General features: G+C 42.8%; 1 protein-coding gene across 7 annotated transcripts in view; it reads right to left on the minus strand.

The window, feature by feature from the left end:
* The window catches only part of Sh3d19 (SH3 domain containing 19), a 134,666-nt gene that overhangs the window by 67,561 nt on the left and 53,560 nt on the right, over positions 1–13,545 (minus strand). For all 7 annotated transcript variants that reach the window (XM_041659036.1, XM_041659034.1, XM_041659035.1 and 4 more), the window contains exon 2: positions 7,889–7,928. In XM_041659036.1, coding sequence (XP_041514970.1) covers positions 7,889–7,928 — 40 coding nt within the window. The remainder of the gene's footprint in view (positions 1–7,888; positions 7,929–13,545) is intronic.

Genomic DNA, 13,545 nt, shown 5'->3' on the forward strand with positions numbered 1-13,545 from the left:
TCAAGTCCTTAAAAAAAAAATTATTTGAAAGTTTTATGTGTGGGTATGTGCACGTGAGTGCAAGTGCCTGTAGAAGACAGAAGAGGGCGCCAGATCATCTGGAGCTGGAATTACAAGCACTTGCGAGGGGCCGGGAAACACAACATTCTCTGAAAGAGCAGGAAGTTCTTAAAGCACTGAGTCATCTCTCCAGCACCCAAATTAAGATCCCCTCTTGAAACTCTTTGGGAGGCTCACAGACTAGACTCTAAGACGGGTATCCCACAATTTAAAAGAGAAAATAAAGCCAGGATTAAGCAGTATGTACTGGAATCGGGCCAGATATCAGCCACTGCATCAGCCTACTTTCTCTAGGTCTGTGTTCCACCCTCTCCACCCCAAGGGCAAAGTGCTGCTAAAAACCCAGATGGGCCATAAGCCTTGGCAGCTGGCTGTGGTGCTACAAACAATTCACACTGCACTAAAACTTGCAAGAATAAAACCCTGGATTTATGGCTCCGGAATAGAAGAAAGCTCTGCCTGAGGAAAGTGCTTCATTCTTCTCCATCAACAGAGAACCTTAGTTTACTAAAACCACAAAAGTAATTACGAGGGTGTTAACCCTTTGCAGGGTGCCTTTGTTTCTCTCAGTGATGCCTGGCTGGGTGAGGATGCTCTGATTAACTAGGTCACTGAGGTTTGCCATCTTAAGCCTCACTCAGTGGAGACTTTACCATGCTGATCTGCTAATATGACTCCTGTCCGCGTCACACCCTTAAAGCCCGGGAGTGATTACTGTACCGTCACCCAATGTCCCAGCTGCACTTTCTCAGATATTATCTGGTATCAGAGCTGTCCTTAAAGGGATTTTAGGATTAGGATCAATAGCCATGATAGTGGTAATAGGAACCTGTCTAGTACTTAAAGGTATTATGAACCATACATACAAAAATGACATGAGCAGACCCCTAAACTCACAATCAGGCATGACTGTGTAACTATCCGCCTCTTTGTTTCTTACCCTGTCAAAATCTTTCAGTTTTACCCCATGTCCCTTGAATCATACTTACTTAGAAGAACCAGAAAAGGAGAATGTATGTCTTTTTTCCGTGGACACAAAATGAAGAACTGACAGTGGGAACATACAGAATAGAACTTAATGCTACCTGTGGGTTGCATTTCAGATATCCTGCCTATTACATATTTACATTACAATTCATAACTGGCAAAATTACAGTTATGAAATAGCAAAAAGTAATTATATGGGGGATGGGTTGCCACAACATGAGGAACTGTTGTGAGAGCTCCTTCAGCCAATAGCCTTTAAGATACAGTGATGTGGGAGCTCCTTCTGCTCCTTCAGCCAATAGCATTTAAGATACCAGCCCACTTGGGCATGGCCTCTTATACTATAAATGCAGCTGTAAAGCCTGTGCTCCCTCTCTCTTGCTTCTGGCTCTCACTTCCAGCTGCTAGACTCTGTTCCTGTTCCCTGTTCGTGCAGAGGACTGTGATCTAGGACAGTGATCTGTGAGTCTCCCCTAAATAAATAACCCTTTATTATACGTAATTTTGGACTAGTGTGGGATTATTCTGTATCTTCAGCTCTCAAGGAACTGTATGTATTAAAGGGTCACAGCACTGGGAAGGTTGAGAACCACTGGCTGACAGACTACTAAGAAACAAAAAAGCCACCTAATGTACATTACCAGAAGGCAAATGGCATAGCTTCCTTCTGATAGGCAAAGCACACAGAGTGAAGGGAAAAAGGATCTTTTGCATTCTCCTAACTTGGAAGTGCTATGATGGTTAGCTTATAGTGTCAACTTGTTAGCCTAGAATCGCCTGGTATGGTAGCCTGAATGAAAATGTCCCCCACGGTCTCAGGCATCTGAACACTTGGTGCTCAATCCATGGCCCTCTTTAGAAAAGATTTAGGCAGTCTAGCCTTGCTGGAGGAAGTATGTCACAGGAGGCGGGCTTTGAGATGCAAAGCCTCATGCCACCTCCAGTTCACTCTCTCTGCTTTGTTTGCAGTTCAAGATGTGAGGCCTTAGCTTCTGTCCTGACACCATGCCTGCCATCTTCTGCCAGAATGTCTCCACCGTTATAGACCCTAACCATCTAGCACTTTAAGCAAAATACACTTCCTTCTCTAAGTTGCCTTGGTCATGGTATTTTATCACATCGGCGGGAAATTAACTGATTCGCTTGGGAAGACAGCCTCAATTGAGGGATTGTTCCTATTTGGCTGTCTTGATTGCTAATTGACGTAGGACTACTTAGGGGATTGTCTTCATTGTTAATTGATGTAGGAAAGACCCAGCCCATTTGGGAGGCACCATTCCCTGGGCAGGGAGTCCTGAACTACACAGGATAGGAGCAGGCCGGATGAGAGAAACAATGGGCTGTAATCTGTGACTATAAATCAAATAAGCCCTTTCTTCCCTAGGTTACTTTTTTCCAGTGTGTTCATCTGCAACAGAAACTAGAACACCCACCATCTTCATCTAATAAAACATAGGACTTACACGGCTAGTATGTTTTAGCAGGCAGCAGCAAAGCCTGGGGTGGGTCCTGACCTTCAAAGAAAAAGATGAAAGAAGACTCTGTTCTACACACTGGGTTTTTTTTTTTGTTTTGTTTTGTTTTTTGTTTTTTTTAAGTGTGAAAAGAGAACAAAGAAGTCCAGCCTGCAAACCTTGAATCTTCCTGGAAAAGGAAGGATTGAGAAGAGCGTCTACCAGGTCCCTCCTGTTTTACTCTCATCTTTCAGGGGCGGCAGAACCTCTAGGCTCCTACTGTGCTTTGGGGTCCAGTTCTGAGCTGACCTGGTTTCTGCTCTAACGGAGGAAGAGTGACCCTGTGGAACCCATCCCGTCGATGGCAATGCTACCTTGGAGGAAGTGGATGAAGGCCTGAAGCCCCAGGGATCCCATGCTTTTCAGAAATCACCAGATGATCAATGGCTTTCTCCAAGCTTTTGCCATCAAAGCCCTGGAGAAAGAGATGCCCAGCATGATGGAGATAATGCTGATTGTCAGTGAACTAAAGCTGGCACTGGCTCCTTGTGCAGATGGCAGCACAGTGGATGGGCCAAACACTCCACTTTAAATAGCCATGCATAGGAACATTTGAGACATTAGCAGCAACATCTAAGGGTCCATCTAAGAAGCTAAGTGTGGAAGAGAGACTGAGGCAGGAGAATCTCAAACCGAAGGTCAGCCTGGACTTACGGAGTGAGTTCAAGAGGCTGTTTAAAAATAAGAAAAAGCAAGAAAGAGGCTGAGTGTACCCTAAGAAGCAGATGTGCGGGGTTACAGTGAAAAGATGAATCCAAGAGTCATGCTTTTCCAACTCAAGTTGGTGCTTTCCCCCACCTTAGTCCCTCTCTTATTCAATGTGGTTGGCTGCTCTGAACGAACCCAAGTGGCCGGTTTTGATCTTGAGCAGTCAGATCCATGATCCTGCCATCTTCATCTTCTGCCACTCCCTTCCTTTGAATCCAGCTCCAAACTCAGCAGCCAGAACAGGGCTCCCTCAAGCAAATATTTATGGGTTACTAAACAAGCGAGGGGCTGAAGCAACTCAAAGAATAACTTAGTCACATAGGAATCTTTTTCTATTTTCTCCCTAGCGCCTGCTATGTTAGCTTCCCTTCACAGTATGTGCTCACAGAACAGTGTCTCTTTGATCAGCGCTGACAGCAAATTCTTCCTCATATTGTGTAGAGATCCTCTCTCCTTAAAGTTCTGTCCTCAGAGGCATATTCGTCTCCTGGGACTTCTGCGAACACTCAGGCAGCTCTTGCCGCTGCGACTTTCTACTCTGAAATTTCCCAGTCAGGGCTTGGAGACACCTCAGTGGGTAAACTGCTTACTATGCAAGCATTAGGACCTGAGTTCAAACCCCAACATCCAAAACCAGGTGTGTCAGTAAGGCCTGGGGCTGGGGTGCAGAGCCAGTGAATCCCTGGGGCTTGCTGGTCAGTCAGCCTAGGCTAAGGGGTGAGCGGCAGGTGCCCTACAAGAAGGTCTTAAAAAAGAAATGGTGGACAGCACCAAGGAACAATGCCCGAGGCTGACCTCTGTCCGGATGTTCACACATGCACTATACTTGCCTAAATACATGCATGACAAATGTTCATGTCTATAAACAGACTGAAGAAACAATAAAATTCTCAGGCATATGCCTTTCTTCTATGCACAAATCACTAATATTCTCCTCTCATATATCTGCCTCTTCATCTGCCCTTGTTTTGCTCCCATGAATCATTCGAGAATAGACTGTAAACATAAAACATGTCACCCCGATACTCTGGCAGCTGTCTACCGAGAATGACAGTCTTATCTCTACCTAAACAAGCAATGTTTAAGAATAAAACCCCCATTGAAGCTTCCCTAGTTGCCTCTCCTTCAGTTTCTTTCTTTAAAATTAGAGGTGTTTTGAGTTTGTTTCTTTTCTCTTTTTGTGTGTTGTGTGTGTGGTGGGGAGGGTATTTTCCATCTTAGTTTTTAAAAATCAGATGTACATACCATATTTACCTGCTAATGTCTCTTTTAATCGTATGCATGTATATATGTATGTATGTATGTGTGCATGTATGTATGTATGCATGTATGCGTGCGTGCATTAGGCTGGCTTGGAACTCAGAATCCTCTTGTCTCTGCTTCCTGAGATCTGAGATTACAGGTGTCTGGCTCTTTTAGCTTTTTTTTTTTTTTTTTTTTCAGCCTCTGTGTCTTTTGAGACACTCTACTCCAGAGCCCTCTCCCTGTCCCCTAAGCACAGTGTGTGCAGCTGACTGCACCAACTGGAGACCCTGCCAGGCTCTTGCTGGTGATGACAGGTAAGGTGACCCCTTGATGAAGGTGGTAACTTCCCCTTGTGCGGCTGAAAACTCTGCTATAGGGTGACCTTTTAAGGTCATACAGACATCAGCCTCCCACCAACTCTGGAGAAGTGTTCACGGTCACCCGTGACCCTTGCCCCAGTCATCAATGGCAGGGAAAACTGCACAGTGAGGGTTTCGCAACACTATCATCCCTTTGACACGGATTTAAAAAATTTCAGTATATTTTAATCCAGTCAGGCTGGTACATGCTTTTAATCCCAGCATTCAGAGGCAGAGGCAGGAGTATCCCTGTGAGTTTAGACCAGCCAGGGTTACATAATGTTGCAAATATATTCATATGTATAAATATGTAAAATATATACAAATATATATTTAAAATCTATTATCTTATTTTTTTAAATACTCAAATCATCCTGAATTTGTTTGACTATCCTCCTAAACCTACTGTGTGTGTGTGTCTTTAATGATTGTTCCTATCTTATGTTTTGAGACAGGGTCTCTCACTGACCCTGGAGCTCACTGAATGGATAAGCCGTCTGGTCAGCAAGCCTAGGGGCCCTCCTGCCTTCACTTTCCCAGTGATTACAGGCCCGTGTGGCCATGCCTGGATTTTATTTGTTTGTTTTTGTTTTTAAGACAGGTGCTGGAAATCCAACTCAGGTCCACGTGTTTGTGTAGCAAGCACTCCACTGATCGAGCCATCTCCCCAAAGCCTCTAGCATGTGTATTTGTCCAAGACTCCTTCAGCTGGGCTTTTCATTTCTACTGGGAGTCAAGACTCACTTTGTACACTTCTCTTCCCAGACCTGAAATCAGTGATACCTCCAACCTTCAGGACTATGTTCATGTAGGGGTCAGTAACTATGAAAAACAATTCTGGTCTCCTTTTATATGTCAGTATCCAGGTTTTTGAAGTCAGATACCATTTCTTTCCCAAACACCTACATTGGTTACACTGCCCCAGTCTTCCCATGATTTAGCTGTGTTTTCCCTCCTCCTGTCTCAAGTCAGCTGCTGCGTCTGGGACCAGAGAGTCCCAGCGTGGCTACGCACCAGAAATGCCAGAGGCCTTAACTAATACATAGTCTTCAAGGACCCACTCCAGACTGCCTGAGTAAGCTCTCTGGGACCGGGCGTGAGATCCTACTTCGTGTTTTAAGCTGCCCCTCTGATATCAATATATCCACTCTTTTTATAGGTCTGTGAACCCATGGCACTAAGCCTCTTCTCCTTCCGTATAATTCAACAGTACAGATCTTTGGGGAGCGTGGAAGCCAGCGCCAAGGTTTCCACTCATGGTAAATCTATGAAGAGCTAAATTTTTACACTTTTTAAAACATACTGCTCCTCCTATCATTAACATCCTACCTCCTCCTGTCTTTTATGTCACTTATGTTTCAGAGTAAGGATCTGTATTAAAATTTATACTGCTCAATTCATCTCAGCCTTCAGTGTGCCAATTCTTGTCTGTACTATCCTAACTATTTTTAAAATTTTCCCTTCCAGCTTTGTGGCCTCATGGGCCAATGAGATGACTCCGCAAGCAAAGGCACTTGCGGCCAAGCCTGATAAACTGAGTCACCAGGAGCCCACAGAGGAAGGAAAGAACTGACTCCCAAAGCTTTGCTTTTGACCCCGCAAGGACTGTGCCATGCAATAACCCGACTTAACAAATAATCCATAGATAAAGTATGCTCTCAAAGTTCTCTTACATTGCTTTTCTTCTTCTTTTTTTTAATTTGTATATACACTCATTATATATACATGCACATCCATATACACACCCACCCAACACATATGTAGTACATTCACACAAATGTACACACACAAATATATAATATAGTAATGATTTTTATGTCTGTCGAGACTCAGAACCAGCCATACATAAAGAGTGAATTATTATAATGTATTCATTATACCTGAAGAAAGGTCAATATTACAGACACTCGGCTATGTTCTTTCAGATAATTTTATATTTTGATTCACTGAACTCAGTACAAGTTAGGATTCGACCCCTTTGGAACAGCATTAGGGTATAGTTTACCAGTATAAATGTAATAAATGTATTAATACTAATTTATCAATTTCCACAAAATAAAATGTAAAGAGGAGTGAAGTATAGAATAATGAGAAAGTAATAGTAGAAAAATTATAGTTTTCTTGAAATTGATTTAAAACATCTAGAATAACTTGCCAGTTTTACTTAAGAGGAAAAAGTCAGATTCTATCTTTTCAAGTTTGAGAAGATTTTTAGAAATATTATTTGGTGCTGGTGAAGGTTGGTTTTTGTTTGTTTGTTTTTTAATGCTTTGTAATTATAAAAAAGTTTCAGGCATGGTGGTGTACAGCTTTAACCCCAGCACTGGTGGGGCAGAAGCAGACAGATTCCTGTGAGTTCAAGGCCAGCCTGGTCTATATATCAAGTTCTAAGAGAGCCAGGGCTACAGAGAAAAACCCTGACTCAAACAAAAACAAATCCAAAATTTTCTGGGGCAAAATGGCCCAGCAGGTAAAGGTACTTGCCATAGAATCCTGACAACCTGACTTCGATCCTGTGACCCCCATAAAGGCGGAAGGAGAGAATGGAATGACTTTCCAAAGTTGCCCCTAACCCATGCATGCTTCAGCATGTACCCCAACCCTAGGCATACACACTGACATACGCACACAACGAAGCCATTTTAAAAGTATTTTCTGAGTTCCTATGTTGAGTCTGTGTTGACGTTTTAACTAGGAAAACAGCAATGTGCATTTTAAAACATTGGTTAGAAGGAAGAGAGGGAATTGAGTTATAAAAGGAAGAGAATGGGAATGTTTTATGGAGCTGTATCTGTCCCCGAAAGGAATCCTCAGGGTAAAACACTGTCCATGACTTGGTGACTTCACAGGGTTTTGCTCAGAGAACGAAGGACATTTTTCTTGTGAAGTTTCTCTCTGACTGCCATAACTGGGTTCAATATAACAGTCACCCTAAAAAGGACAGCTTCATTGCTTCCAAATAGTTTTTCAAAGAAGGGACTTTAAACAGAGTCATTAAACACTATAAACTCATACCTTGAAGAACGATGTTCTGGCTTATGTCGCTCGTTACGATCTGCAAAGAAAGGAGACAGTCACAAGTCAGCACGGGCGTTACAGTCACAGGGAAGGAGCTGAATATCCCAGCGGCCACACCACTGGGCCTCACAAAGCACTGGTCAGGGAAGCTGTGTGTTTTCCAGTGCTCTTCGTTGGAGTGGAGAGGATCTGCCTGACACGGACGTCAAAAGCAGGCAACATAGGACACATAAAACCTTTTGGTGGTTTGTTAAAATTATCTGTTCGGAAAATATTACCATCACCACGTTTCAGTTTTAAGGCTTAGAAGATCTTTGCTCTGTTAAAGACTTTGCTGAAACTAAAAAAGACTTAGCTGGAGAAAGTAAGGAAACAGAAAAGCCACAGATTACTCAGCTCCAAAAAATCATTCCATGAATCATGGTTGGCAGGGGCTCCTAACAGAACGGGAGGGGGCAAAATGAGCAGCTGGCAACATCTGCAAATACACAAATACAGCCTTAACTCTCTCCTATCCAGAACGCTCAAGAACACTCTGTGGATAATTAGCTACGACGTGGTACACACAAAACATTTCAATTGTCACAACAGAGAAGGAAGGAGCTTTTGGGACGAGAGAGCAGGGATGCTGTTAGGGACAGGGTAACGCCCTAAGATGTCAGCTGTGCTCCGGGTGAGAAAGGAAGCTGTGTGTTAGAGTTCAGGGGCCTAACTTGCTCAAAAGTGATTTTCTAGACTGTTACAAAATACTATGAATCAACCCGAAAACCATCCTATGAACGAGGGCCACAAAACACCCAAGTTGCTCATTTGAGTCCAAATAACAACTGTTCTTTGGTAAATGCTTCAAAATAACAAAGGAGACTGACGAAAGCCTCAGTGTTATACACAATTCAACACTGAAAGAAATAAGAAAACCACAACATAGTCCCACGCGACTGTAAAAGGAACCCTAAGGGAATACTACCAAAGCACACTTTTCTGTAATATCTTCTGAATCAATGCCAACAAGGAACAAGTAATTTAAACATAAAGCAAAGATTAGACAATAACCACTACACCCAATTTCAGAATTTCATTGAATGATAAGACTGTACCCTAAGAAGAAAGAGGTGGAAAGGAATAAGACACACTATGGTACATGAATATTCAGTCTTTCTGCACTGGTTTATAATAAAAAAATGTTCTATTTGTTTATTCACATGTGTATGTGTGTGTGTGTGTGTGTGTGTGCAACAGCCATCAATTCTCTCCTTCCACTGTTGGTTCCAGGGACCAGACTCAGCCAGCAGTCTTGCATGACCAAAACTCTCACTGGCTGCAGCACTTTTACCCACTGAGTCATGTCACCCACCCAAGAAATGCCTTTTTGAGCCCAAGAATTAGTATACACTAAGACACCGTTTTCTGAATGAGTAGAAGTAGATTCATGGTCAGACATGTTTAGATGCTCTGCCCTTTAGGTATACAATTGCTCATGTTTCTGGTTCTAATTTCTACACACTGAATGTGACTTTGCCTTTAAAAACAGTCTTAATGTCCTCATTCTACTCCTCCCTTAAACAAAAACAATAGCAGACTTCCCACTTGTTGAGTATTAAAGTTATAGTAATGCGTGGTATATTTTAGCTTGCTTGTTTTGGTTAACAAAAGTAAAGCCAGAGACTTGACAGGAGCAGTTATCCTCTTAAAGCAGCAGCTCTTACCTGTGGCTAGCAAGGAGATAAAACTCTGCCTGGGTGTTGCTGCTCCAGTGGTGATCCTGGTTTCAGGCAGTTTGTTTATCTAGGCGTGTGCTAGCATGATCCCTCACTAATCTTCCCCGTGGCACAACACACAAGAGGAGGGAGAAACAGAGTCACGAGTATGTAAACAAGCCTCAGCAGCCAAGGGTTTCCCTGCAGGGACCATTCTGATTGGCAGATGTGCTATGACCAGTCTGCACATCTGGAGTGCGGCCACTCAGGAAGTGGATGGCTCGCATCTCTCCTCCGTTCTTGGTTCAAACAGGAAATCCTACGGTCATTTTGGTACTTTCTGCTCTAAGAAAGCACAAACACCTTCCTTCCCACAGTGTTACACTGGTAAAATAAAATCCAAGAAAATGACCTGATTAACTGTTGGAGGACATTGAAACATTTCCCACAAGTTCACTTAGTGTTATGGATCAGATTCCTATGTCAATGCATATGCAGTGTTTATAGTGTGTTACTCCCAGGAACCGACACGGTGATGATTTAGAGATAAAAGTGAATTATCCACTGCTTATAATATCCCCAGACCCTCAACTTTTAACAACAGGAAAAAAGTGAAACACACATCCTCACCTTGTTCTTTTTCCCCCAAAGGATACAGATAAACTCACTGCACATTTGGTGATCATGCCCCCTTTCAGCTAGAATGCATATAAATATGTGGAATGTGTGTGTGTGTCTTGTCTGTGTCTGATGTTTATCCTTTTCAAATACCCTTATAGTTTATGGACTTCTATTTTAAGCAAAGCAATTTCCACAACAGGGAAGAATATTGTGCAACTGTCAAGAAATATATTATGATTATTTTGGTCCAAAAGCCAAGACTGAAGAAAACAACCACTGAGAGAAGAGTCAGACTCTACTTTCTTGCCAACAGTGAAAAAACCAACCAGTGGGATAAAACCTTAAGAAGAACATGAACAGACTGAGGGCAAACATGGAAATTTTATCTCGGATACACACACAGTGCTTAAAGTGTATGAATTTTATTTATTTCAAATCAAATACTTCTTAATATGTTCTCCATTCCTTTAAAACCCTCTCTAAATTTTAAATAATTGGAAAAGGATGTATGTGCAGAAGGAAGGTTTCTGGACTTATGCATATTTAGCGATGATATGAATATCTATCGGCTCAAAGACTTTCCATTGAAGAGTCACCAAAAATAAAAAGCTCCAAGTATTTATCTATCAAATATTGCATATCATAGAATACACCTCAGAATTAAACCTCAGAGTGCACCAAGAAAACTGCAATGGTTTAGGTCATGCAAAGTCTAAAAGCGTGCCCTCCGTGTGAGGATTTTGTAGCTATAGTGCATAATAACACTAAGCCTGCTGGTTTTGTAGCTATACTGTATAACTAGCACACACACACACACACAAATGCATGTACACGCATGCACGCACACAGACACACACACATTATATTCCCTGTCCCACTCATCTACTTATTAACCTCTTGGTTATTAAAGCTATTTGAAATGGCAGAATATCCCACAAACAACAAAGGAAACGAAGCAGAGCTGATCGTCTTCTGATGTATCTGTGATGTGTGAAGATGGAGGGTATGGTGGGGAACCCACGGTACACAGGAGAAATGCAGGGTGGTAGCAACCTGTCTTAGGTCTGGGAACTCCAGACTGCGTACATTTTTCTCTTTCAAGACAACTTCTGGTTTCAAGACACAGAGCACATGGATTTTAGTTACTTTCCACTGCTGTGATAAGACACTGTGCTATGGCAACTCAGAGAAGACTTTACCTGGGCCGTAGAGTTTCACAGGGTGAGTCCACAACCATCACGGTGAAAAGCATGGCAGTGAGCAGCGGCTGAGAGCCTACATCCTGACCCACAAGTAGGAGGCAAAGCGAGACAACTGGGAGTGGTGTGGGCTTTTGAGTCCCATCGACTGGGGGCCAAGTATTCAAATAGATGTTCCCATGGGGGCCACTCTCATCTAAACTACCAGCACGTATGATCCAGCGTTTATGTGTTTAGATGGTACACCACTTGGGACTCCTCTGACAAGGGCAGCTTTGGGGGAACAACCACGCAGACCCCACCATTCAGGGTGACTGAATCTAAGATGACAAACACTTTGAAATGAAGGTGACAAGAACGTAATCTTTTGCTTCGGTTAAAACTTAAGAAGAATGAGCAGTGTAGAACATGCCGGAACCTGTTGTAAGATATTCAGGCTTTGATGATTTGGCTTTGATCACTGAAATGGAGAGAAAAAAATCAAACCTCATTGAGTAGAGACTAGCTTACGTTTGTAGCTGAAGTCAGAAAGGTCTTACATTGTTCTTTGAAATGAGGGGCAAGAATCAATCTCCAGAAAGAACACCGGATAAACTCACAGCAGAGTGGGAAGCAGTGCGAAGAGAATCTCTTCCACACCTTCACACTCGAGTGTCAAAATGTCTCTATTGTTTGGTCAGAAGCATCACCTCAGCTCCCTAACACCCGTTTATACACAAAGTCTGGATTGCTTGCCTGGGGCTTTACCCCAGCTCCTGGCATAAGCCCCTTCCCCTGGGAAGCTGCCTTAGTCCAAACCCTACCTCCGAGAAAGCCCGTCAAATGGTGACCCCTCCCCAGGGGAAGGTTGGGACCACTCCCACAGGCTATTTAAACTGCCCCCAGAGAATGAACACATGGTCTCCATGTTTCCCTGGGGTCACCCAGGAGTAAGGGCTTTTATTAAACATGGGCATCTTTTAATTCGGCTTAATTTGGTCTGACTGGAATTATTTACAGTCTTACTATGGTGCCTACACTGGTCTCAAATGATATCTCAGTCTTCCTAGACATGCACTTGTCTCCACATCCAGTTTATTCTGTTATTTCAAAAAGATAGACCGATCCCATACAAATCCTTTAATCATTTAATATTAATGGAAGGGCACACATATCTGAAAGGCTTAGCCATGTGCTATGTAAGATTGTAACAGACCTTGTGGCAGAAATTCATGTTGGCCTGGTGCCTGAGGGTTAGCAAGTAACCCTTGCTCACCATGAACTCCCATTGGGCTATACCTGGCCTAGCTCTTAATCCATTTGCTCAGGCCCTAATCCATTCTTTGTGTTAAAGATACCTTTTGTTGCTCTATGGGAATCTCGACTGAGAGTTTCCCATGGATACAAAGCCAATGCAAAACTTGGTTTAGAGGAGACGTGAAAAACCATGGTACCTCATGAATCAGGTATTTGCATCTGGCATTGTATTTTCGGAAACTTCATTCATTTTGTCTTGAGATATAAAAATCTATGAGCTAAAGTGTAAACACGGGAAAAAATAAAGATGCCAAGAGGCGAAGGGAAAGCCCTTCAGTTCAGGGAGACTGAGCCCCCTGCAGCCGTAGAGGCTAAATTCATTCTTGAGGTGTCTCTGAGTCTTCATTTCAGGGACCCAGGTGAACCCACACGCCCACACCAAATTACAGGCGACACGCATTGGTGGTTCCCACATGATCTGATTGAGCTAAAAGTTCCTCTCATATTGTCACAGTGCAATGCATTTATAGGATGCCGTGTAAACAAACCCTGTCACTCATGAGAGGGTAGTATAAGCAATTAGCAGGACATATAGTCATGACTCTGTTGCTGGCTTAGATGTTCATTGTCCTATATTTTTAATCACTATTTTAGAGTGTATCCCTTCACTGTAATAAAAATTTACTGTAATACAGCACGTGGCAGCCTCGTGCATCTTGTATCTACTGCATCTCTTGACTGTGTCAAGGGGTTTCACTTAGTAACTGATCTCCACTGCCTGGCTCCGTGTCAGTCACTCTGTGATGTGCACATGACCAAGAAACTGCCTGATGACACATTTTTCATACACATTATATCCCCATCATTAGCAACCCAAGCTAGTACTTGCCCAACAACGTTA

This window comes from Microtus oregoni, unplaced genomic scaffold (assembly GCF_018167655.1).
Source record: "Microtus oregoni isolate MIOR12 unplaced genomic scaffold, Mior012 000010F_ref0000083, whole genome shotgun sequence".
Taxonomy (NCBI): Eukaryota; Metazoa; Chordata; class Mammalia; order Rodentia; family Cricetidae; genus Microtus; species Microtus oregoni.